This window comes from Geotrypetes seraphini, chromosome 2 (assembly GCF_902459505.1).
Source record: "Geotrypetes seraphini chromosome 2, aGeoSer1.1, whole genome shotgun sequence".
In the NCBI taxonomy this organism is placed as follows: domain Eukaryota; kingdom Metazoa; phylum Chordata; class Amphibia; order Gymnophiona; family Dermophiidae; genus Geotrypetes; species Geotrypetes seraphini.
In genome coordinates, this window is record NC_047085.1 from 28,597,167 (window position 1) to 28,624,572 (window position 27,406).

A 27,406-nucleotide genomic window follows, 5' to 3' on the forward strand; every position below is an offset into this window, starting at 1 on the left:
GCTTGGAGGGTGTAGATGGGCTGGAGTAGGTTTTAACGGAGATTTCGGCAGTTGGAACTCAAGCACAGGACCGGGCAGAGCTTTGGATTCTTGCCCAGAAATAGCTAAGAAAAAAAATTTAAAAATGTAAATTGAATCAGGTTGGGCAGACTAGATGGACCATTCGGGTCTTTATCTGCTGTCATCTACTATGTTACTATGTTTCCAGCTGCCACATAAGTTGCGAAAATGGCCACGTGAATCCACCTGGAAATGGTAGCCTTAGAAGCCGGCCTACTTTTGTAGGCAGGACCCACCAGAACAGGTGGTCAGAGAGATGAAACTCAGTGACCTCCAGATACTGCAATAAAAGTCTGCCCACATTCAAGGCCCATAATACCCGGTCCTGCTCCCTCAAACCAGAGGAAGCAAAAGCAGGAAGCCAAACTTCCTGATTCACATGGAAAGCAGAAACCACTTTAAGAAGAAAAGGAACAGTACGCAGCATCACAGCAGAATCCATAACACACAGAAAGGGAGCCCTGCAGGAAAGAGTCTGGAGATCCGAGATCCTTTAGGCCGAGTTAAGAGCCACCAGAAAGACCATCTTGATTGTGAGATCCAGAGACGCCTGCTCCAGAGGCTCATATGGTGGACAAGCCAGAGAATGAAGAACTAGAGAATGACATGGAGACAAATTTTTCCCCGTCCCTGTGGGAACTCATTTTCCCATGCAATGATTTCTTTGCCTGTCCCTATCCCATTCTTGCAAGCTCCGTCCTCATCTGCACAAGCTTCAAACACATGTTTTTGAGGCTTGTGCGGTCAAGAAAGAGCTTACAGGAATGGGACAAGGACAGCAACAAAACCCACAAGGATGGGACAAGGAAATTGAGTTCCTGTGGGGATGGGGAAAAATTTGTCCTCGTGTCACTCTCTACGAAGACCCAGATTACGATTCCAAGTCAGACAGGGAAGGCACAACAGAGGCTGAAGCCGTAGAGTGCCCCGCAGAAAACAAGCTACATCCAGATGAGCTGTCAATGAGACCCTAAAAGAAGGAGGGTCCATATACGAAAGAGTGGTAATCTGTACACGAAGCAAAGCTATCGCTTGGCCCTTCTTCAGACCATCCTGCAGAAACTCCAGGACCTGAGGAATTGAAAGGAGAGATGGGTCCACCTGTCTCAGGGTGCACCAGTCTTGGTAATACTTCCAAGCATTCGCACAGACCACCACTGTGGGCTTCCTTTGGCTGTGAAGCAATGTGGCAATCAAAGCCAAAGAAGAGCCCCGGCTAGTTAAGGCTGTGCACTCAAGAGCCATGTCATAAGACCAAAGCAGTCCGGATCCTGCATTGCAATCGGGCCCTGTGTGAGAAAGTGAGAATGACAAGATAGTCAGAGCACCTAATCCTGCTGCAGCCAAACCAAGTCAGCATACTACGGCAGCCTCAGCCAATCGGGTACAGCTAGAATCACTGGACCTTCTTGGGCTGCTATCTGTCTCAACAGATTCCCTCATCATCAGCCACGATGGAAAGACAGAGGTGGCCTTCCCGTGGCCATGGCATTTATTCCCAGTCCGCAAGGGCTGACAATGGATCAGATTTTCAGGATACTCCTAATAAATATTCATGAAAAAGATCTGCATGCCTAGTACCTATACTGTATGCAAATTTCCCTCTTGCATATTCATTAGAGATATGATGATAACCTGACCCAATGGTGGCATTTGAAGGCAGTGTGAATATCCTGATTCCGTATGCAAAGAATTTAACAAGCTTTCAAAAGACTCTCTCACTCGTACACTATTTTCACACACTATCACTCTTTTGCCATCTCTTTAAAACAATTTAAATTCCTGATCATTCATCAGCTATCAGCTCTTCCTCAGGATTTTCTTCCTGAAACATATTTCTGAGCATTAGTTTGAATTGAATATAAAATAACAGCCAGGACCTTGTATGTTTATGATCTAAAATAAGGTGCATGAGCTATAAAATGCAAAACAAATTTAACAGTTCCACCCAGCTTAATGTCCTATTTGGCAAGAAGTGTTTTCCTTCTCCTATTCTACTTACTGAGTAGGACTTACTGAGTGGCCTGCTAAGAAAACCATTGCTGAAGACTGTGATTAATGGTCAACACCATAGAGTAGTGGAAATGGGATGTTTCTACTCAAAATAATTGAACATGAATGTTTCAAGTCAACCTTGTATAAGAGGTAATGTAGCACTGCCAGCAGTTATAACAGAAAGCTTTCATGCCAGTGTCAGTTAATAGACCGAGAAAAAGAAAACTGGCAGTAGCTGTTCCTTTGGGATAGCAGCAGGAGCAGTGGATATTTTGCTGGTATATTGATGCTGACACTAAATTTTAACCTCTTTATGTTTCAAGGACAGCTGCAATTTTAAAAAAAAAATACTCTAAAAATGAAATTGTTAGAGAGTATGAGGTTTTGATAGGAAATTTTGCATTTCCTTATAAGAACATAAAAATTGCCACTGTTGGGTCAGACCAGTGGTCCATTATGCCCAGCAGTCCGCTCACGCAGCGGCCCTTGGTCAAAGATCAGCGCCCTGAGACTAGCCCTATCTGCGTATGTTCTGGTTCAGCAGGAACTTGTCTAACTTTGTCTTGAATCCCTGGAGGGTGATTTCCCCTACAACAGACTTCGGAAGAGCGTTCCAGTTGTCTACCACTCTCTGAGTGAAGAGCTTCCTTACATTCCTACAGAAGAGTGCCCTCTTGTTCTCCCTACCTTGGAGAGGGTAAACCACTTGTCCTTATCTACTAAGTCTATTCCCTTCAGAACCTTGAATGTTTCAATCATGTCCCCTCTCAATCTCCTCTGCTCGACAAATTTCTTCCCTTTTCCGTTTTGCAATAGTTCATCTCTACAGGTATGGAACAAAAAGATCATAGTTCAATTGTTCCTCGTTACTACTTCTGGGTGCAGAGCTTCTGTCGGCATATTCCTGGAAGGAAGACATGACATACTGCAGCGTTAAAGAAGACTACCAAGTATTCTAGGGATCAGGACAGAACCATATGGGTTTTGGAAATTCATTATCCAGCCCAGAGCCACGTGGGCTACCAGGTGAACCAGAAAGACCAACTTAAGTAAATGGGTAGCTACCACCACCATAACCTTAGTAAAATGTGTGAAGAACTGTAGCCAGCCCAAAGGAAAAAGCTCAAAACTGGTAATGGCTGTCCAAGGACATGACCTCTGGAAATTTGTGTTCCTAAAAGATGGGAAAGTGTAGGCAATTGAATCTTGAATGGAAGAATTCACATTGAAAAAGAATACAGAAAAAGCTGATTTTTTTCCGCATCTCCAAATCTAAATGAAGATGTTACATCTATCGCTTTAAATGCTAAAATGTACAGTATCCAACCAACCATAAAGATACTTGGTGTAATTTTAGATCGAACTCTTACCATGAAAAATCAGGTTGATTTGTTGGTTCAAAAGGGCTTTTATACTTTATGGAAACTAAGAACTATTAGAGCATATTTCGATATTAACTCCTTTCAATTACTAGTTCAATCACTGGTCCTTAGTCAAGCTTGATTATTGTTCATCTTGCTGTAGCTCAAAAAAATCTCCAAAGACTACGCATAATACAGAATGCAGCAGTTAGATTAATTTTTTATTTGAAGAAGTATGATTATGTCACCTATTTCTATCGCCAACTGTATTGGCTTTCAGTTGAAGCACAGATTAAATTTAAGCTGGTTTTATTTGCTTTAAGGCACTAACAGGTTTAATCCCAGAGTATCTTATGGAATCTTTCATTATTACAAACTCCAAACATTCTAGGACAGTTATCTTCAACTTTTTGACACCTATGAACCGACGGAAATAAAATAATTATTTTGTGGGCCAGCACCAGTCCACGGACCGGCAGTTGAAGAACACTGGGCTAAGTCGTGGACCAGACTCCACCTATCTCCACCCAATTTCCGCCCCCATAATAGTACTAATTTTAACACCATTTTTTCCATCCATTTTTCATATACACACACACACAATATAATCGTATTAACAACACATAATGGTTAATCACAAAATTAAAATACACAAAGCACACTGTTTGCTTCTCAACATTCAATCCTACCAGAAAACAGATAGCCCCATGCAAATGCAGGACCAAAAGCTAAAAGTACTAATATATACAAACAAACCCTAAAATGCAAGACTCTGCAAGCAGTATAATTCCATCCTGAACAGACAGCATATGTAAATCAATCACTAATTTAAAAATAAAATCATTCCCCCTACCGTTTTCCTCCCTCCATGCTGTGCCTTGCCTTTTGGCCTGTGCCCAGGTATTATCTTCGGGCCGGCTCCCTCCGCTGCAGTGCACAAAGCTGTGGGCAGCGGCTCCTCGCACGTCCCGCGCCTCATCTGGAAGCCTTCCCTCTGACGTTGCAATGTCAGAGAGAAGGCTTCCAGTTCAGGCGCAGGACGCATGTAGGAGACTTTTCCCACAGCTTTGTGACTGCAGCACTCAGGAAGATGGAGCCAGCCCTAAGACAATGTCACGTTGATTGCACCGTAGACCGGAGGTTGAAGAATACTGTTTTGGGCCAAATGCACATGTCAGCCCTGTGGACCGGCACCAGTCCACAAACCGGCGGTTAAAGAACACTGTTCTAGGAAATCTCATTCATTATTCTTGTTTCCTTCTGCAAAGGGATGTAAATGTAAGAAATTCCAGGAGCGTCTATTGTCCTATCAGGCAGCTTCATGGATTAGGGATCTGACTGATATATTCACATTTTCTAATTCGTATCAACAGTTTCAAAGTGCTTTCAAGACGCATCTTTTTACAGAACCTTTTGGAAGTTAGATACTGGTTACTAATTCATTTATATTGCTAATCCCTGTGAACTGCATAGAACTTAATGGTATTTGCGGTATACAAATGAGTTTTTATGTAATGTTATGTAAGCCTCTGTTAAATCTAGTGAGGCCAGCAATTCCCCCAGAGCCACCACCGCTATGACTGATCAAACTGTTTCCAGGTTAAAGTGTGGCTTTTCAACACTGCATCGACATTGAAAGATCCAGAATGGCGTGGGCGCACAAACTATATGGAGTATGTGCCCCAGCCCGAATATTCGGGTGGCCAACTCTATGGTCTGAACATCTAACAGTCTCTGAACAGTAGCTGTGACTTTGCATTGCTTTCTCAGGTTGCCTCATCTGGGAGGCCACAAACCAGTCCATTAGGGACTGGGCAAATTCAAACCAGCTGCTCTGAATGATCTCCAGCACCCAACTGTCTGAAAAGATCTGCACCCAGACCTTTGCATACTCAGAGCAGTCTCCCTATCTTCAAGGGCACTAGTCAGGACCAGGCATTGTGCTTTTTTGTAGGTTGGTGCGAAACGAGAACTAAAGGCTTGGCTTTGGCTGGGACTTGAGAATTTTTGCCTGGCTCCCTGGAAGGATCTACAAAAGGAGATGCGACCCGAGTACTGCCAAAAGCGTCCGGAGTCACAAAATTAGCCCACCTGGAGCCTCGATAGGCTCAGGGTCTGCAGTCAGGTAGAGATTTTGACCAACAATCTACCATGTTGGTCTACTCTTCCTAACAGAAGCTGGGGCAAAGGCTCACCAACAGCCAGCTCGAGCCTCTGCAACATGGTATGACAGGCGCATATCCCAAAGGAAACTGCTGCAGCTGCTTGATTCCCAAGGCCAGCACTTTGGTCTTAAGAATCACATCCACTCTGTAATCCTGCATATATTTTAATACCATGCCTCCCTTGCTCAGCAGGGAAGTGTGTTTGATTATCTGCACTACCAAAGAATTTATCTTGGGATAAGTGAACAGCTGTGGGATGGGAAAAGGGAGCAATGTCTGGAAAGCAGTATATATTAATGCTCAAAATATGGGAAACAAGATTCTGGATCTAGAAACTGCAATAGAAGATGAGTTGGATATAGTGGCAATCACAGAAATGTGGTTCAAGAAGAACCATGACTGCAATGTAGATATATCGGGCTATAATCTGTTCAGGAAAAACAGGGTAGGAAGAAAAGGATGAGGAATAGCTTTATATGTTAAAGATCATACTAAAGCCACACAATTGCAAGATATGCAGGGCAAGGAAGAGGCACTGTGGTTCATTTTGGAAGGAGGAAATGGTAAATATACTTACACTGGTGTGATATACAGGCCTCCTGCACATATGGAAGAAGTGGACAGATTTAATAGTAGACATTCAGAATATATCTAAAAATGGGGAAGTTTTACTAACAGATGATTTTAACAAGCCGGATATTAATTAGAGTATCCCTATTGCGGAGTCTTCTAGAAGTACAGAGATCCTGGATTTTCTACAAGGAGAACTGTTCCAGCAGTAGGTAATGGAACCCATATGAACTTAGTGCTTACAAATGGGGAAAGTTTTCCGATGTTATATTGGGTGATCATCTGGCATCCTATGATCACTGCATGGTACAGTTTAATTTTAAGACGGGTAGAAAGGGCTCATTCAAAAGTTTCTAGCCTTAAAAACAAACAAACCTAACTTTGTTCAGATGGAGAATTAAGTTAAAGAATTCTCTGGATGGGAATGTCTGAAGGAATAGAAATGCAGTGGGTAAAATTGAAAGGAGTTATTGTAAGGGCGACAAACCTTTTTGTGAGGCAAGTACAGTAGACTCTGCTTAAGTGCAAGGCCTTCGGACCGGATCGCTACATGCACTTAAATGGAGTGTGCACTTAAGAGTACGACTCGTCAGTCATGAAATTACAGTGCACTGTAGTCAAATGCAATAAAACTTTTTTTAAAACCAAAAACACACCAAATACAATGTAATACGGTACAGTTGTAGAAACAGTACTGTTCAGTCTAATGCAATAAAACTTTTTTAAAACCAAAATCACAGTACAGTAGTTGTCAACAGTGCCAACATTCTACATGTTACTAAAATAATCAGTCATTGATTTCTGTACACAGATTGCATGATTCAGGCTGTGTATCTGACAACTGATGCTGTAAAACTGTCCATAGTTGTGACAGCCCTTTATCTCCAGATAACAACGCAGTGTGTGGATGAAGTGTCTGCTTCAGTTGTCTCAGATGTGTGAACAAAGCTCGCCCGTCAATAGCAATTTGAAACCATTGATGAGACGACTCCATGCCTCCCATACCATATGAAGAGAGTCGAGCACCGTAATTTCTCTCAACAGCTCAGCAGCTCAGGGGCTGGATTCTGTGCTTGCATCAATCACTGCCATTACATATCATAAGATGAGTAACCTGTAATGACGTTTGAAGTTTGCGATTATCCCTTGGTTCATCAGCTGGATCAAAGAGGTCATTTTTGGTGGCAGAAACATGAGTTTGATGTTGGTTAGTCTTACGTCATTGCTGTGTGCTGCACAGTTATCACACAGCATTACAATGTGCCTCCTACACCGTCTAATCAGATTGTCAAGCTTCTATAACCATTCAATCCACAATGTCGCTGCCATCCATGTGTTTTTGTTGCTTTCATATTCAATAGGCATGCGTTTAATGTTTTTGAAGCACCAAGAATTCCGATTCTTCCCAATCACCAGTGGCATGAGCTTTCCACTACCATCCATATTGCAACTGAGCAGCAATGTCAATCTTTCCTTTGTTACTTTGAAGCCAGCAGCTTCGCTGCATTTGAAAGCCAATGTTCCATCAGGAATGGCACGCCAATAGAGGCCCATCTCATCAGCATTGAACATGGCACTGAACACGTCACATGGTACATATCCACCAATGACTGATGGAAACACCTCTATGACCCATCTTTCAGGACCAAATTCATCTGTGTCTTGTTTTTCGCCATGCTACTTCTATGCCATTACGAACTTTCCACCTCTCTAACCATCCGTTTGTCGCTTTGAAGTCTTGTACATCCAGTTCTTCAGATAAATGTGCTGCTTTCTCCATCAGCAGAGGTCCACTGATTGGCAACTGTCGACTTCTATCTTCCGCAAACCTTCGCAGCAATGCCTGTTCAAAGTCTCCAGCCTTCCCAATTCTTTTTCGTTTTCTGGTAGGATTGCTGTTCCGCCAGTTTTTCAAAATCGCTTCCTTTTTTTTCATAAATCCGAGAAATTTGGCTAAGATGAACGCTGTAATGTTTTGCAATAGAGACCTGACTCTCTATTTGGTCAAGTCTCTAACACATCGACACGTTCAGCCAAAGACAATGATTTTTGTCACGTGATGCCACAAAAATCATTGTCTTTGGCTGAACGTGTCGATGTGTTAGAGACTTGACCAAATAGAGAGTCAGGTCTCTATTGCAAAACATTACAGCGTTCATCTTAGCCAAATTTCTCGGATTTATGAAAAAAAAGGAAGCGATTTTGAAAAACTGGCAGAACAGCAATCCTACCAGAAAACGAAAAAGAATTGGGAAGGCTGGAGACTTTGAACAGGCATTGCTGCGAAGGTTTGCGGAAGATAGAAGTCGACAGTTGCCAATCAGTGGACCTCTGCTGATGGAGAAAGCAGCACATTTATCTGAAGAACTGGATGTACAAGACTTCAAAGCGACAAACGGATGGTTAGAGAGGTGGAAAGTTCGTAATGTACAGTATGTACAGTACTGTAACTTGGCTAGGCCTAGACTGTAGTTCCGAAACACATGGCTCATCCAATATGTACAAATGTGTGCATGTGTGTGAGGGTAAGTCTGATTGGCTTGTCTGAACGTGTAAATGCAGTTAACCGGAGAGCACAGTTACTTACCGTAACAGGTGTTATCCAGGGACAGCAGGCAGATATTCTTTACGCATGGGTGACGTCACCGACGGAGCCCCGGTACGGACCTTTTTAACTAGAAAGTTCTAGTTGGCCGCACCGAACGTGCGCGAGTGCCTTCCCGCCCGACGGAGGAGTGCGTGGTCCCCAGTTAGGATAAGCCAGCTAAGAAGCCAACCCGGGGAGGAGGGAGGGACGTAAGAATATCTGCCTGCTGTCCCTGGATAACACCTGTTACGGTAAGTAACTGTGCTTTATCCCAGGACAAGCAGGCAGCATATTCTTTACGCATGGGTGACCTCCAAGCTAACAGAGAGGGAGGGGGGATGGTTGGCCATTAGGAAAATAAATTTTGTAACACAGATTGGCCGAAGTGCCCATCCCGTCTGGAGAAGGCATCCAGACAGTAGTGAGTAGTGAACGTGTGAACTGAGGACCAAGTGGCAACCTTGCAGATTTCCTCGATGGGCGTGGAACGGAGGAAAGCCACAGAAGCAGCCATAGCTCTAACCCTGTGGGCCGTGACAGCACCTTCCAGTGATAGACCGGCCCGAGCATAACAGAACGCAATACAGGCAGCCAGTCAGTTGGAAAGCGTCCGTTTAGAGACAGGACGACCCAGACGGTTAGGATCGAAGGTCAGAAAGAGCTGAGGGGACGAGCGGTGAGCCCTGGTACGGTCAAGGTAGTATGCAAGGGCACGCTTACAGTCCAGCGTGTGCAACGCCTGTTCCCCAGGATGAGAATGGGGCTTAGGGAAAAGACAGGATGAGAATGGGACAGGGAAAATGGACTGGTTGAGGTGAAAAGCCGAGACCACCTTGGGAAGGAGTTTAGGATGGGTACGCAGAACCACCTTGTCATGGTGAAAAACGGTGAACGGTGGATCGGCGACCAGTGCATGCAGCTTACTAACCCTCCTGGCAGAGGTGATGGCAATGAGGAAAAGCACCTTCCAGGTTAGAAGTTTGAGCGAAGTTGTGGCAAGAGGCTCAAAAGGAGGTTTCATGAGGGCTGATAAAACCACATTCAGGTCCCAGACGACAGGAGGAGGCTTCAGAGGTGGTTTGACATTGAAGAGGCCTCTCATGAAACGGGAAACCAGTGGATGAGCCGTCAGAAGTTTTCCGAAGATAGGTAGATGAAACGCCGTGATGGCACTGAGGTGGACTCTGATTGAGGTAGACTTGAGGCCGGCGTCGGATAGCGAGAGCAAATAGTCCAGTACAGTTTCCACCGCCAATGAGGTGGGATCGTGATGATGCCGTCGACACCAAGAGGAGAACCTGGTCCACTTCTGATGGTAAATCAAAATGTATACAAGGACGTATTGAAATCAGATTTTAGTAGCTGGACATCATTCACACCACATTAACAAAGACCTTATGACTACACACCATCAATAAGACAACATATGAAAAATAATATATATATAAGACAACGGAGAAAAATGAACCTCAATTGTGGGAGGTCAGGACTACACAAGTGCCTGAACCAACTCACATCATCACGGGTTTAATTTAAACAGTGAAGATACTTCTACATCAGAAGACCAGGATGGGGATCAAGGCCAAAACAGACAAACCACAGGTCAAATAAGAGGGGGAAGAAATATTCGAGGCAGAGGGACATATCGGGGACGGTCACGAGCCCGACTACAGAAGAAACGGAATTAACTGTAATAAACATATCTAACAGAATATTAACTGTAGAAGAGACAACCCTATTGTCTAAAGGGTTGACTTTTGTTCCCATGGTAGCCCATAACCCCTTCCAAGCTCAGATAGATTTAGAAAAATTTTTACGAAGGCTAAATCTATGTTCATTTTTTCATGAGCACCCTGGTTCTGAAACTGATCTGTCTTGTGTTCAACCAAAATCTAAATGGAACCCTCCGGGCCCTGTAAATCCGATAATACAAGCTTTTAAAAACTTAATGACTCAGGAACTTAAACATGTTGAAGAAGTGGCTAAGATTCAGAGAAGATCTTATAATTTGTCTTCTAAAGAATGGACAGCTTTACAGCATTTAAGTAGAGACCCAACAATTGTTATTAGACGAGCAGACAAGGGTGGTGCGGTTGTTGTGTGGGGTGTAGATCTGTACATCGCTGAAGCTAATGCTCAATTGCTTAATGAAGAAGTTTATTTGAAATTACAATATGACCCCTCTTTAGAAATCTTTACAATGATTGGGGAAATTTGTTCCAAAGCAGTAAAACAAGGTTTTCTAACAAAAAAAGAATTCAGCTTCTTGACCCCGCAACATTTTAAGGTACCTATATTTTACCTTTTACCAAAGGTACATAAGAATGCTCAATGCCCTCCTGGCCGCCCCATAGTATCGGCTCGTGACTCTCTATTGGAGAAAACTAGTAAATACATTGATAAAAAATTGTATGGTTTCTTGAAAGATATTAAATCATACATACAAGATACTACGCATTTTTTAAAAATGTTAAATGATTTGCAAATGGCAATCCCTACGAATTATATTTTGGTGACATTTGATGTTTGTTCATTATATACGAACATCCCGCAGGAAGAGGCCCTTGCAGTACTTGAGACTTTATGGAACACTTTACCTAATGGGAATAACAATTTTACACTTTTTCTGAAAGAATTAAGTGCTGTTGCTTTAAAAAATAACTACTTCATCTTTAATGGAGAGTTTTACAAACAACTGTCGGGGATTGCAATGGGTGCTTCATTTGCACCAACTATAGCCAATCTCTACATGTCGTGGTTTGAAGAGTCTTTCATCTATACACTTTCCGAATTTCAATATGCAGTTCAATGGTGGCGTTTTATTGACGATATTTTTATGATATGGTCAGGTACTTTGCAACAACTACAGGATTTTGAACTGTTAATCAACCAATGTCATCGATCTATTAAATTTACTATGTCACTAAGTATGGATAAGATCAGCTTCTTAGATGTTCTAATTCAGAAGAAAGATTATGGATTTGAAACCTCTATTTATCGTAAAGACACTGATAGAAACACTTTGTTAAAATTTGACAGTATGCATCCTGCTCATTTAAAAACTAGCATTCCTTTTGCTCAGTTTCTAAGATATCGACGGATATGTAACACTAAAGATATATTCATTCAAGAAGCTAAAATCTTGGAACAAAGGTTAATTTCCAGGGACTACCCATGTACAGTGGTCAAAAAAGCAAAAAAAAGAGCTTTGCACAATCCGAGAGAAGTGCTATTGGAATACAGAAGACCTCAAATAGAAGAAGAATTAATTCCATGCGTTATAAAACAAACTCGCATGTCTCAGCAGATTATTAAAAAATATAAAAAACATTTGCCATTACTTAAAACTCTGCCATGTTTTGCTGAAAAGAAATTTATTTTTTCTCAATCAAGAAACAGAAACTTAAGCGATTGGCTATGTCATACATCTAAAGAAAATTTTGACCAAGAGAATATGGATATTGTACCTGGACATGGTCCTTGTGGCCATTGTTCCAATTGTAATATAATGGTTACAACTTCTATTTTTATTAATCCGAGAAACGGCAAGAGATATAATTTACGTCATATCTCCACTTGTCAATCAACAAACATTATATATATCCTTCAGTGACCATGTGACCTGTTGTACGTGGGTCAAACCTCACGTACGTTAACAGTGAGAATGACGGAACATAAAAGTTGCCTGAACACTCGAAAATTAACGGCTCCTATAGTGACTCACTGTGTTCAACAAGATCATAGGTTTGAAAACCTGAAATGTTATGTGTTAGAGAAGTTAATGACATCTTTAAGGAGAGGCGATATTAGAAAAGTACTTTGGCAGAAAGAGCAACAGTGGATCGATCGGTTGCAAACGTTAGAGCCTGAAGGTTTGAATACTGTACATGAATGGCAACCTTTTTTATGAAGAGTTTCAGTTCCGGGTCTGTTTATTCTGTCTTTGTGATGATCTAAGTAGCTTGGAGAATACAATATAAGATGATTAATTGTTAGCTGGGGTTTAGCCTATCACGCATCACGTTTTTGTGATGACGTCATGACGCCCGGTTCGTTCGTCTTTTTGTTCGAGCCGGGCGCGTCTCACAGTCCCAGAACCATTTGGAGAGGAGCCAGCTTTATATTGATTGTGTTGGAAGAAGCGTGAAAATTTCTGGACAATGCAATACTCCCCTGAAGTAGCCTTTTAGGAGAAACAGAAAGACTTTTCTGTTGGGACACGAACTGAGGAAACTTTAGAACCATCTTGTTTTTTCAGATGAGTGAACGTTTTTTTCTCTTATTGTTGTTACTATTTTCATGCCTCTACAACTATTTACACCTGTGAAGTTGAGCTGTTGCCCTCGTTAAATTTTTGGTTAGCTTGGTTCCGGTTCACACCGAAAAATAGATTGTTAATACTGTTGACTTTGCTCACACAGAAAAAGTTTGAAAAAGAAAAATAGTTTTTGAAAAAACGTATGAATGAGAATTATTTAAATGTACACGGAGTTTTTTTATGAACCCGTGATGATGTGAGTTGGTTCAGGCACTTGTGTAGTCCTGACCTCCCACAATTGAGGTTCATTTTTCTCCGTTGTCTTATATATATATTATTTTTCATATGTTGTCTTATTGATGGTGTGTAGTCATAAGGTCTTTGTTAATGTGGTGTGAATGATGTCCAGCTACTAAAATCTGATTTCAATACGTCCTTGTATACATTTTGATTTATTTGATTGAATCCCCTGTTATATCTAGTTGTATAACCACTTCTGATGGTAACATTGGAGGGTGGTCGGTTTCCTGGAGGCGTCCAAAATGCGACGGACAGGCTGAGATAGATTTTCTGGAGAGGTCAGCCCGAGAGAAACCAAGCTGTCAGGTGGAGCGAGGACAGATTGGGATGCAGTAGAGATTGACGTTGCTGCGTAAGTAGAGTAGGAAACACAGGAAGAGGAATGGGCTCCCTGGAGCTGAGCTGAAGAAGGAGGGAGAACCAGTGTTGGCGAGGCCACCGAGGAGCGATGAGAATCATGGTGGCCCTGTCCCTGCGGAGCTTGGACAACGTACGCAACATCAGAGGGAGTGGAGGAAAGGCATAGAGGAACCGATCCGTCCAGTCGAGCAGGAATGCGTCTGGGGCCAGACGATGAGGAGAGAAGAGTCTGGAACAGAACTGGGGAAGCTGATGGTTGTGAGGGGCTGCAAAGAGGTCCACCTGTGGAGTGCCCCAGCGAGCAAAGATGGAGTGGAGTGTTGAAGGGTCCAGAGTCCATTCGTGAGGTTGAAGGATGCGGCTGAGATTGTCGGACAGGGAGTTCTGTTCGCCCTGGATATAGACAGCCTTGAGGAAGAGGTTGCGGGCCGTGGCCCAGGTCCAGATGCGGAGAGCCTCCTGACAGAGGAGGCGAGATCCGGTGCCGCCTTGCTTGTTTATGTAGTACATGGCGACTTGATTGTCTGTGCACAGGAGAAGAACCTGAGGGCAGAGAAGGTGCTGGAAGGCCTTGAGAGCATAGAACATGGCTCTGAGTTCCAGGAAATTGATGTGATGTTGACGCTCCTGGGGGGTCCAGAGTCCCTGGGTGCGTAGATCTCCGAGGTGAGCTCCCCACACATAGGGGGAGGCATCCGTGGTGATGATCATGGAGTGAGGGGGCAGATGAAAGAGTAGACCCCTGGAAAGATTTGTGGAGTTCAACCACCATTGAAGAGATCGTTGAAGAGATGATGTCACAGATATGGGATGAGAAAGAAGATCCGTGGTCTGTGACCATTGGTTGGCAAGAGTCCATTGGGGTGTCCTGAGGTGGAGTCGTGCCAGGGGAAGCACATGTACCGTCGAGGCCATGTGGCCCAGAAGGACCATCATCTGTCGGGCAGGAATGGAGTGATGAAGGAGCACCTGACGACAGAGGTGGAGCAGGTTCCGTTGACGATCGGAGGGGAGAAACGCCCTCATTAGTGTGGTGTCGAGAACTGCTCCAATGAACTGAAGTCGCTGCGTAGGAAGTAGATGCGACTTGGGGTAGTTGATCTCGAACCCCAGGAGATGGAGGAGGGAGATGGTGTGATGAGTGGCTTGAAGCACAAGTGGTGATGTAGGTGCTTTCACCAACCAATCGTCCAAGTAGGGGAACACCTGGAGGTTGTGAGACCTGAGGAAGGCCGCCACCACAATAAGGCACTTGGTGAACACCCTGGGCGATGAAGCAAGGCCAAAAGGAAGCACACTTTGTACCGATAGTAACGGTGCTGTATCTGAAACCGTAGGTAGCGACGTGAAGTCGGATTGATTGGGATGTGAGTGTAGGCCTCTTTGAGGTCCAGGGAACATAGCCAGTCGTGTTGAGAGAGAAGAGGGTACAGCGTGGCAAGGGAGAGCATTCTGAACTTCTCCTTGACCAGACACTTGTTGAGGTCCCTGAGATCGAGGATGGGACGAAGGTCTCCTGTCTTCTTGGGAACCAGGAAGTAGTGGGAGTAGAAACCCTGACCCCTTTGGGCCGGAGGCACTTCTTCGATGGCATTGAGGAGAAGGAGGGATTGGACCTCCCTCAGGAGGAGGGGGGTTTGGGGGGAGTGAGAAGCAGACTCGACGGGAGGATTGTCTGGTGGAAGAGTCTGAAAGTTGAGAGAGTAGCCGTGGCGAATGATGTTGAGGACCCACTGGTCCGATGTGATGATCTCCCAACGGCTGAGAAAGATGTGGAGACGGCCTCCGATTGGTTGAGGAAGAGGCAATGAAGGCGGGAGACTGGCTATGCCCTGGAGAGAGGAGTCAAAAGGGCTGAGAGGGCTTAGAAGGTGGAAGTGGCTTGGCGGGTTGGTTGGATTGAGACCGAGCCTGGGTGTGGTGTTGCTGACGGGGCCGCCTAGGTTGTTGTGAAGGCGGATTGAGCGGCCTGGCTGAGAACCTGCGTTGGTATGAGGACTGTGGTCTGTAAGGTCGAGCAGGTGGAGCCTTTTTCTTGGGTTTAACCAGGGTGTCCCATCTGGTCTCATGGGCCGAGAGTTTCTGGGTGGTTGAATCTAGAGACTCCCCAAAAAGTTCATCCCCAAGACAGGGAGCGTTGGCTAGACGGTCTTGGTGGTTGATGTCCAAATCAGATACTCTTAGCCAAGCCAGGCAGCGCATGGCAACAGCAATGGCAGAGGCACGAGAGGTCAGCTCAAAAGAATCGTAGATAGAGCGTATCATAAATTTCCTCAGTTGAAGGAGACTGGAAATTTGTTGCTGGAAAAGTGGAACCTTTCTCTCAGGGATATATTTTTGAAGGGCGGACAGCTGTTGAACCAGGTGTTTCATGTAAAATGAAAAGTGGAAGGTGTAATTGTTCGCCCTGTTGGCCAGCATGGCATTCTGGTAGAGCCTTTTGCCAAATTTGTCCATAGTTTTGCCCTCTCTGCCAGGAGGGGTGGAGGCATAAACACTGGCGCCCTGAGTCTTCTTCAAGGTGGACTCAACAAGGAGAGACTCATGGGGCAATTGAGGTTTGTCAAACCCCGGGATAGGGATAACCCGGTAAAGGCTATCTAACTTACGGGGGGCCCCGGGGACTGTGAGGGGATTCTCCCAGTTTTTATAAAAGGTTTCCCGTAGTATGTCATGCACGGGTAACTTGAGGAACTCCTTAGGTGGTTGCTCAAAATCCAGGGCCTCCAGAAAGGCTTGGGATTTTTTGGAGTCTGACTCCAGAGGGAGCGATAAAGCCGCTGACATCTCCCTGAGGAACTTGGAGAATGAGGATTGCTCAGGTTTAGAAGTGGTTTCGGGCGCTGAGGGTTCCTCGTCCGATGAGGAGACATCCTCCTCGGTACCAGGAGGGGATTCTTCCCATAAGTCCGGGTCCCGGACCTCCGGTTGCACATGCCGAGAAACCGGGGTGGAAGGCTCGGTATGGTGGATCTTAGATAAAGACTTGCCCGAGCGCACCGAAACGGTACCGGGAGAGGAAGATCGGTGTCGGTCCCGGTAAGAACGGTGCCCTGCCCGGTCCCGAGGTGGATCTGTAGTGGTATGTGAGGGAACTACAGGATGGGCACGGAGCTGCTCAGCCGAGAGAATCGGCATGGAGGTATTAAGTGGCACCGATGGGGTGGATACCGGGTGTTCGGTGCGGGGCTCGGGCCAGTCTGGTACCGGAAGGAGCGGTGCCAGGATAGTTGGTAACAGGTGCTGGAGTTGATGCTGCAGCTGTTCCTGTAACTGCTTCTGGAGGATGGCCGCGATGCGTCATCCAGGGGTGGCACCGGAACCGCTTTCTTTTGTTTCGGTTCCATAGGTGCCGCTCCACGCCCCGGCGATGAGGAGGCCGATGACGAGGCACTCACCGATATCGGGGCGGAGCGTTTCCGGGGCCGGCGTGAAGCCGGTAAGGATGGTGCCGCCACTGTGGCTGGGGGGCGCTCGAGGGAAGAGGAAGGCTTCTTAGCCGGCTTACCTGGCGCCAGCGGCGCCGATGTCGGATCGGGCGTCGTCAAAGTGGTGGGAGTCGATTTTGGTGGTACCGCCGACAACGCCGTGGATTCCATCGCAGATCCGGTGCCGAATAGGATGTTCTGCTGGATCTGGCGATTTTTAAGTGTTCGTTTTTTAAGGGTGGCACAGCGGGTGCAGGAGTCCGCCCGATGCTCAGGACCCAAACACTGCAAGCACCAATTGTGTGGGTCAGTGAGGGAGATCGGGCGTGCACACCGCTGGCACTTCTTAAACCCTGGCTGCGGGGGCATGAATGGAAATACGGCCTCCGCAAAATCAAACCCGGAGGCCTGTATAGTGGCAACAGGCCCCGCCGGGGCTGGTTCGAAAAAGAAGAAAAAGAAAGTAAAATTTTTTTTGCAAATGAAAAGAAAAAAGGAACCCGAAGGTAAGAAAGTAAAATAACAGGAAAATTCGCGAGCGGGAAGGCAAAAGGGAAGATTTCAACGGTCGTTGAAAAAACACGCGTCTTCTTCGCTCCACGGAAACGAAGAAACTGGGGACCACGCACTCCTCCGTCGGGCGGGAAGGCACTCGTGGTGCGGCCAACTAGAACTTTCTAGTTAAAAAGGTCCGTACCGGGGCTCCGTCGGTGACGTCACCCATGCGTAAAGAATATGCTGCCTGCTTGTCCTGGGATAATGAATGTCACGTGAGAGAATGGCGGTTGGACCTATAACATGTGTGCGCATAAGCAGATTGTATATTTATCAGAAGTGCAATTATCCAGAGTTTATGTCCGTTTACTTTAATGTAAAAAAAAAAAAAAAAAGGAGTCAACTGTAAGTAAAAGAAAGGAAAAGAAGGCCGCTTTGGTTCTCAAAAATAGTAGCTGAGAAGCTAAGGAATAAGAGGTTAGCTTTCATAAACTACAAAAGATCACAGAAAGAGGAAGGCAGGCAAAATTATCTGGAAACGTTAAGAGAAGCTAGTCGAGTAGTCAGGAAAGCAAAGATACAAACAGAAGATAAAAATAGCTGACACAGTTAAACAGGAAGACAAGACATTTTTTAGATATATCAGTAATAGGAAGAAGTGCAAAAGTGACACTGTGAGACTCAAAAGTGAAGGGGAGGAATATGTAGACACTGATAAAGAAAAGGTTGAATTGCTTAACAAATATTTCTGTTCTGTGTTCACGGCTGAATCGCTGGGAGCAAGATCGCAGAAGACAAATGCGAACCCTGATCAATTTTCAGAGGGTTGTATTCGTGGGGAGCTAGCTAAATTAAAGGTAGACAAAGCAATGGGGCCGGATGGTGTACATCCGAGGGTGCTGAAAGAACTTAGGGAAGTTCTGGTGGCTCTGCTGACTGATCTTTTCAAAGGTTCTCTTGAGTCGGGAGTGGTACCGGAGGACTGGAGAATGGTGGAGAATGGTGAAGTTTCTGGAATCTGGTGGATTACAGGACTGTGAAGTTTCTGGAATCTGGTGGATTACAGGGCGAGGCAAACATGGATTCACTAGAGGTAGGTCATTGTCATACAAATCTGATCAATTTCTTTGACTGGTGACCAGAGAATTGGGTAGAGGGAGTGTGCTAGGTGTGGTGTATTTAGATTTTAGCCTAGCCTTTGACAAGAGTTCCACATAGACGTCTACTAAATAAACTAAGTGCCCTCGGGATACGCCCCAAAATGACAGGCTGGGTCAAGAACTGGTTGAGTGGAAGATGATAGAGGGTAGCCGTTAATGGAAATTGCTCTGAGGAAAATGATGTTACCAGTGGTGTGCCTCAAGATTCTGTTCTTGGGCCTGTTCATTTTAGCGCTGGAAGAGTTGCAAAGGGGATTTGATAATGGTGGTCAATATCGGGCCATTTTTCTTACGTTTCAGCAGTTTTTGACATGTTGGACCAGATACTATTAAGTCGATTGGAAGCTTGTGGTATTATAGGATTGGTCCTAGCATGGTTTCAGTCATTTCAACAATTGAAGGCAATGAACGGTGACATTTTACACCGTAGTACAGTACTGACAGGTGTGCCTTAGGGTTCAACGCTCTCGGCCGCCCTTTTCAGTCTATACCTTCTCCCTCTATGTAAGCTATTCCGAGGTCATCTACCAGCTTTATGCTGATGACATTTTACTCTTGCTGCCTGTTGAAGGGAACTTGAGAGAAATGGAGGACTGACTGCAAGTAATGATGACGAGTGTGAGGGAATGGATAGAGGGTAGCCGGTTAAAGCTGAATGTTCAAAAAATGAAAATAATGTTAAGGAGATTGTAGGTGCAAGAAACCTCTGGGTTTTTACAGTTTTAGGATACCCTATAAAGCTCTCTAAAGAGGTTAGGTATCTAGACATTGTGGTGGACACAAAATTGACTTTTAAAAGTCATGTTCAGGAATTGATAAAAATATTTTTTTCAGATTCCAGCTTTTCAATAGGCTTTGACTGTATTTGCCTGCTTGCACATTTAGGGTCGTTCTGAAGTCAACGATATTATCGTGTCATGGACTATTATAATCTTGTGCTCTTGGGCCTACCAGCAATGTTGAGTGCATTACAGAGTTGCTCAAAACTCAGCAGTTACGACTTTTTTGCTTGGAAAGGACTGAACATGTAACAGAATATTAGATGAATCTATACTGGTTGAAGTTATAAGACTATATATACTTTGGACTGGTTGTGATGGTTTATTTGTGTATGCATAGTATGGCTCCTGCAAGTTTGGTAGGTATTATTCAGGCTTATGACCCATTATCCAAGTTACGTTCTGTCCATCATGGTGATTTGTTTGTGCCACCTGTAAAGGAATTGAGACTGAATACCTCACGTGTAAGCATGTTTTCCTGTAGGGGCCCCCAAGAAAGGAATTGGCTACCTTTGTACATTAGAAAGCAATATAATTTTGATGCTTTTAAGAAGTTATTGAAGAGACATCTATTCTGTAACATGAAATATGGGCATTAAGGCATTTGTAATTGTGTAAGCACTGGTTGCTTATTTATTTGTGTTTTTATATGTATTTTATGTATTTTTTTTATTGAGTATGTTTAAATTGTGAGACGCCTTGGGAAAGGTGAGTCATAAATAAAATAAAACAAACATTTTTATAAGCAATATTGCTGAAGGGCTGTCAGGTAAGATTTGCCTCCGAGGATGATACCAAAATCTGAAATGATGTGAACAACATGAAGAAAGATCTAGCAAAGCTTGAAGAATGAGCATTAAATTTTAGCTGCCAAATTTCAGCTAAGAAATGCAAAGTCATGCATTTTGGCTACAAAGGCCAGAAGGAACGGTACCGTTTAGAGGTGAAGAACTTATGTGCATGACAGAAGAGCAAGACTTGAATGTGATTGTATGTGATGATCTTAAGGAAGTATTGATACCCCTGTCTAAGACTCTGGTGAGACCTCATTTAGAACATTGTGTACAATTATGGAGAGCGCCCCCTTCAAAAAGATATAAAAAGAATTGAATCAGTCCAGGAGAAAGGCTACTAAAACGGTGGATGGTCTTCGTCATAAGGCGTTTAGAGTCAGACTTAAAGATCTCAATATGTATACTTTAGAGCAGTGTTTTTCAACCGCTGTTCCGCGGCACACTAGTGTGCCGCGAGATGTTGCCTGGTGTGCCGCAGGGCCGCCGGGCCCGGAGCTGACAGGGGGCCCGAGGCAGGGGCGCCAGTAGCTCGCCAAGGCAAAGTGAGTCGATCACCCAGGACTCACTTTGTCTTGGCGATCTAATCTATCGAGCCGATAAGTCTTCTTCTCCCCGACGTCAATTCTGCAGTCGGAGAGGAAGTTCGGGCCAGCCAATCGCTGCCTGGCTGGGCGGAACTTCCTCTCCGATTGCAGAATTGATGTCAGGGAGAGCATGCGTCGGTGTCGGCTTTGGGGCCTGTTATCCATTGGTGGGTCCTGTTCCCCGATGGCAGCGGCAGTGGCTTGGGGAACGGCAGGGAGAAAGAAAGAAAGGGGGCAGGCAGGGAAACAGAAGGAAAGAAGAGAAACAGAAAGAAAGAAAGAAAGGTCAGGGAGAGAGGAAGAAAAAGTTGGGGGAGGGAATGAGGTGTGGAGGAGAGAAAGCATACAGGCTGATAGAAGGGAAGAAAGATTGGATGCACAGTCAGAAGAAGAAAGTGCAACCAGAAATCACCAGACAAGGTAGGAAAAATGATTTTATTTTAAATTTAGCAAAGTGGAGGCAGTATTACCACAGTTTTCAAAGGAATTTGCCCAAATAACTTAATAGTTAACTGGGTAAATTCCCAGAGATGAAAACTTCCCTTCACTTACTATGCACAGTTCTGAATTTATATCTGCTGTCTATATTTTACAATATGGTCACCTTTTACTAAACCGCAATAGTGGTTTTTAGTGCAGGGAGCCTATGAGCGTCAAGAGCAGCGCTGGACATTCAGCGCAGCTCCCTGCGCTAAAAACTGCTATTGTGGTTTAATAAAAAGGATGGAGGGTATATTTGTCTATTTTTGTATGCTATAAAAACCAAATACAGAGAGAAACTGAGAGCTGTTGACGAAGAGCTACGTGTGTGTCTTTCTTCGATTCCAGCCAGAATATCAGCTTTGTGTTCAGCCAAACAGGCCCAGGTTTCGCACTGAATAAAGTATTTTATAATTTTTATAATTTTTATTTCGTAATAAAGTAATTATAAAATACTTTCTTTGTGTTTATTTGATTCCTATTCAAGAGAATTACTTTATATATAGTCAATATAGGCAGAGAGTTAAATTTTTTAACATTTTCTAATGATGGTGTGCCTCATGATTTTTTTCATGAAACAAGTGTGCCTTTGCCCAAAAAAGGTTGAAAAACACTGCTTTAGAGCAGTGGTCTCAAACTCAAACCCATTGCAGGGCCACATTTTGGATCTGTTGGTACTTGGAGGGCCTCAGAAAAAATAGTTAATGTCTTATTAAAGAAATGACAATTTTGCATGAGGTAAAACTCTTTATGGTTTATAAATCTTTCCTTTTGGCTAAGTCTTAATAATAATATTGTCATTTATAGCTAAAGAGACATATGATCAAGAAACTGTTTTATTATACTTTTGTGATTATGATAAATGTACCGAGGGCCTCAAAAAAGTACCTGGCGGGCCGCATGTGGCCCCCGGGCCGCTAGTTTGAGACCACTGCTTTAGAGGAAAGGCGAGAAAGGGGAGATCTGATAAAGACGTTTAAATACCTACGTGGCGTAAATGTGCATGAGTCGAGTCTTTTTCATTGGAAAGGAAGCTCTGGAATGAGAGGGCATAGGATAAGATGTGATAGGGCATAAGAGGTGATAGGCTCAGGCTCAGGAGTAATCTAAGGAAATACAGTACATTTTTACAGAAAGGGTGATAGATGCGTGGAACTAAAAAAACCATCAAACGCTTAAGACTCGTTCAAAATACAGCCGTTCGACTCATCTACAATCTCAAAAAATCTGACCATATAAGCCTCTTCTACAAAAAACTGCACTGGCTGCCAATGGAGGCAAGGATTATCTTCAAATTTGCTTGCCTCTGCTTCAAAACCCTAACAGGCTCGTCTCCAATCTACCTGTCAGATCACTTTGTCCGTCCTAGCCCCACCCGCACACGTAACACCCACTTGTTTGCCTTCCCGTCCCTAAAGTGCTGCATCTACAAGAGATTCCTTGACAGATCCCTGGCGTTCCAGGCAGGCAAATGGAACAAATGTCTATCCACTCTCATTTCTAATACTCCCTCCTACCAAACTTTCAGGAAATCTATCAAAACTTATCTCTTTGACAAATATCTCTGACTCCCACCATCCTTGTAACTCTACCTTTAACTACCTTTAACTACGCCTTGTACCTCCTACCTACCTGCACCCGACTTCCTAAGCTACGCTGATTGACTTGTTTATAACTTCGCTATCTCCTTCTTGCCTGCTCCCGACTTGCTAAGCTATATTGATTGTTTGATTTATTTGTAACTTCGCTGTCGATATACAGTCTCTTGTCATGTAAGCCGCTTTGAACTATTCTGGTACTACGGTATACAAAAGTAAAGTTATTATTATTATTATTATTACTGGATGAAGTGGTGGAGACAGAAACTGTGTCTGAATTCAAGAAGATGTGAGATCTCTTAGAGAGAGGAAGAGATAATGGTTACTTCAGATGGGCAACACGGATTCACCAGGGGAAGGTCCTGCCAATCTAATCTGATTGACTTCTTTGATTGGGTGACCAGTCATCTAGATGCCGGTGAGTCCCTTGACGTGATATACTTGGACTTCAGCAAAGCTTTTGATAGCGTTCCACACCGCAGGCTGTTGAACAAACTAAAATCGATGGGATTAGGGGATACATTCACAACATGGGTAAGGGATTGGCTAGATGGTAGGCTTCAAAGGGTGATGGTAAACGGTACCCCCTCCAAAACGTCAGCAGTGATGAGTGGAGTACCTCAGGGCTCCGTCTTAGGGCCGATTCTATTCAATTTATTCATAGGAGATTTAACCCAAGGACTTAGAGGAAAAGTATCACTGTTTGCCGACGATGCCAAACTATGCAACATAGTTGGCAAAAGCAGTGTGCCTGACTTTATGACGCAGGACCTAAGACAGCTTGAACAGTGGTCATCAACTTGGCAGCTGGGCTTCAATGCTAAAAAATGTAAAGTAATGCACCTAGGCAAAAAAAATCCGCACAGAACTTACACACTAAATGGTGAAACCTTGTCCAGGACCACGGTAGAACGTGATTTAGGAGTGATCATTAGCGACGATATGAAGGCTGCCAATCAAGTAGAGAAGGCATCGTCCAAGGCAAGACAAATGATGGGCTGTATCCGTAGGGGTTTTGTCAGCAGAAAACCTGAAGTCATAATGCCGCTGTACAGATCCATGGTGAGACCTCATCTCGAGTATTGTGTTCAATTCTGGAGACCACACTACCGAAAAGATGTGTTGAGAATTGAGTCGGTTCAGCGAATGGCTACCAGGATGGTTTTGGGGCTCAGGGAACTCACGTATGAAGAAAGGTTAAAAAGACTGCGGATGTACTCACTGGAGGAGCGAAGAGAGAGAGGGGACATGATTGAGACCTTTAAGTATATTACTGGGCGTATAGAGGTGAAAGATGATATCTTCAGTCTTACAGGGCCCTCAGTAACCAGAGGACACTCGCTGAAAATCAGGGGAGGGAAATTTCAGGGTGATGCGAGGAAGTACTTCTTCACTGAAAGGGTGGTAGATCATTGGAACGAGCTGCCTCAGAGGGTGATTGAGGCCAGCAGCGTGTTAGATTTCAAGAGAAAATGGGATATTCATGTGGGATCTCTAGGAGAGTAAGAATCAGGGAGTGGGTCATTGGTATGGGCAGACTCGATGGGCTATAGCCCTTTTCTGCCGTCAATTTCTATGTTTCTATGTTTCTACTAGATGGACCATTTGGCCTTTATCTGCCATCATGTTTCTATGGTTCTGTGCCAGTGGATACAGCCAAACCATTGACGTGGCTACTTTAAGGAACCCTTCAGAAGCATCCCAATACTCCATGATTAATACACTGATGTCAGTTTGCTAGGTGGAAACGAGGAAGATTGGGCTCTCACTCCATTCATTAGAGAGCAAGGAGCAGAGGGGACCTCCTGGGAGTCCAAGTTTTAACTCCTGGAAGTTTAACTTCGCAATAATCTCAATCAGAGTCGAGGGTCTGAACAGCAGTGGACTATGGGGTCATCTCCTTGATTGAGGGCCACCACTATATCTTGCGTATTTTCACCAGCTTGTGATACTGCATCTCTCAATAGGGAGGGCTCGCTCTATGACAGTAAAGGCATACAAATAGACTCCTCCATTGAGTGAATCTCTCTCAGAAAGGCTCACTGTGGAATGTGTGGTGCAGTGGTTAGAGCTATAGCCTCAGCACCCTGAGGCATACACTGGATCCTGGTCAGGCTCTGACACTGAGGCAGATGTGCCCTTGGAGCGATGCCTCCTTGCGCACCTTGTGCTACCAGACTTCTCCAGGAATTTCATCCATCCCAATTGGCTCTCCACATCAGATTGACAAATTCTGGAAAAAGTGTCATATTAAGCAGCACAGAGTCTCCTTTAGATAGCTCCAACTTGAGTTTCTTGAGCTCCGCGCCTTCACGCTCCTGTGCTTAGAATGACTGCAATTCCGGGACTCTGAAAGAGATTTATTCCCAACTGATAAGACCTCCCAACCATTCTTCAGCCCTAGAGAGTAAAAGGGAGGCTAAGCCAACCGCTCCTGTCCCCCTTCATATGCTACACGGTACGTGGCACAAAGGCGCTCTTCGGGCACCCATCTAGCACAAACCTAGTATATGTATTCTAACTGAGGAATAAATTAGGACACCCTACACCCTAATAGCTAGTGTTACCCCTTTGGCTGAAATAACTGCAATGAGACGTTTTTTGGAGCCATCTATCAGTCTCTGACATTAGTTTGAGGAAAGTTTGGCCCACTCCTCAGTGCAGAATTGTTCAGCTGTGAGATATTTGAGCAGTTTCTTGCATGTACAGCCTGTCTGAAATCACCCTACGGCATCTCAATGGAATTAAGATCAGGGTTCTGACACGGCCACTCCAGGACACTCCATTTCTTAATTTTCAGCCAGTCCTTGGTGGATTTACTGGTATGTTTTGGGTCATTGTCATGTTGCAGGGTCCAGTTCTGCTTCAGCTTCAGTTTTTTTACAGATGGTCTCACATGTTCCTCAAGAACCCTCTGATACATGGTAGAATTCATGGTGGATTTTATGATAGTGAGCTGGCCAGGTCCTGCTGCAGCAAAGCAGCCCCAAACTATGGCACTTCCACCTCCATGCTTCACAGTTGGTATGAGGTTCTTTTCCTGGAATGCTGTATTTGGTATACGCCAAACATGTCCTCTTTTCTGGTGTCCAAATAATTCAATTTTAGACTAATCTGTCCGTACAACACTATTCCAGAAGTCCTGGTGTTTGTCTACGTTCTTCTCTGGCAAACTTTAGTCTGGCCTTGATGTTTCTCTTAGAGAGCAAGGTTTCCTCCTTGCACACTTCTCATGCAAGTTAAATTTGTGCAGTCTCTTTCTGATTGTAGAGGATGCACTTTCACATCAACAGTAGCAAGAGCCTCCTGTAGGTCCCGTGATGACATTTTAGGGGTTTTGGAGACTTCTTTTAGCATCTTGCAGTATGCTCTGGGGGTCAACTTGCTTGGACAGTCAGACTTAGGCATGTTAGAAGTTATTTGGAAAGTCCTCCACTTGTTATTTTCTGGACCATGGAATGGCTAATGTCAAATTCTTTCGAGATCTTTTTAAATCCCTTACCAGACTTATAAGCTGCTACAATCTTCTTTCTAAAGGCCTCAGACAACTCTTTTGATCTCACCACAGCAGTCATGCACACCAAACTAAATGCTGAGTAACGATGTTCTAATCATGTGCATCTGATGGGATACACCTGTGTGTGATTTGAGCCACTTTAAGTGGGAGAATATGAGAGGGTGTCCTAATTTATTCCTCAGTTAGAATACACATTTTTGTGGATATCTTTTGTTTCATGTGTAAATGAAGGAAAATTTTTGTTGTTTATCTGCAATTACTGTATTTTTCACTCCATAAAACACACCTTTTTCCACCCAAAAATGGGTGGAAATTTTGGTGCGTCTTATGGAGCAAATATATCAAATTTTTACGGTGGCCACCCGATTCTGCCGGTTTTTTATTGTCGTGCGGCTTCAGGGGCAGTTGGCTTCCCTCCCCTTATGGTACCAAAACCAGGCCCTGGGGGGAGGAAGCAAATGACATCGATTGCTTAAAGTTTTCTTCAGCACTGCGGCTTGAGTGCGCCGACGCGGGAACCGCCATCCATAGCAGCTGTCACGTCGGTGCTGAAACACAGTTCCCTCCTGGTCCTAGTACCTCCGGAGCAAATGACAAATTTTTGCGGTGCCCACTCGATCTTGCCGGTTTGTTATTGTCGCGCAGCTTCGGGGGCAGTTCGTTTCCCTTCCCTTGCAGTGCCGAAACCGGGCCCTGGGGGAGGAAGCAAGCAGCATAAATTGCTTAAAGTTTTCTTCAGCACTGCGGCCTGAGAGTGCCAGTGTGGGAACCGCCGTCCATAGTGGCTGTCACATCAGCGTTGAGAAACAGTTCCCTCCTGTTCCCAATCCCTCCCTTTGAAAACAAACAGCGCCCCATTTTGAAGGCTGCTCACCGGGAGGGGTAGAAAGGGAGGCAACTTGCAGCAGATACTTT

The 27,406-nt window shown here is 44.5% G+C and overlaps 1 protein-coding gene across 4 annotated transcripts in view; it reads right to left on the reverse strand.

Annotated features, from left to right (window-relative positions):
• Positions 1-27,406, reverse strand: part of KHDRBS3 (KH RNA binding domain containing, signal transduction associated 3) — a 523,501-nt gene that overhangs the window by 361,382 nt on the left and 134,713 nt on the right. For 2 of the 4 annotated variants that reach the window (XM_033935054.1, XM_033935056.1), the window contains one exon: positions 22,365-22,412. The exons of the other annotated variants lie outside the window; for them this stretch is intronic. In XM_033935054.1, coding sequence (XP_033790945.1) covers positions 22,365-22,412 — 48 coding nt within the window. The remainder of the gene's footprint in view (positions 1-22,364; positions 22,413-27,406) is intronic. 4 annotated transcript variants of the gene reach the window in all.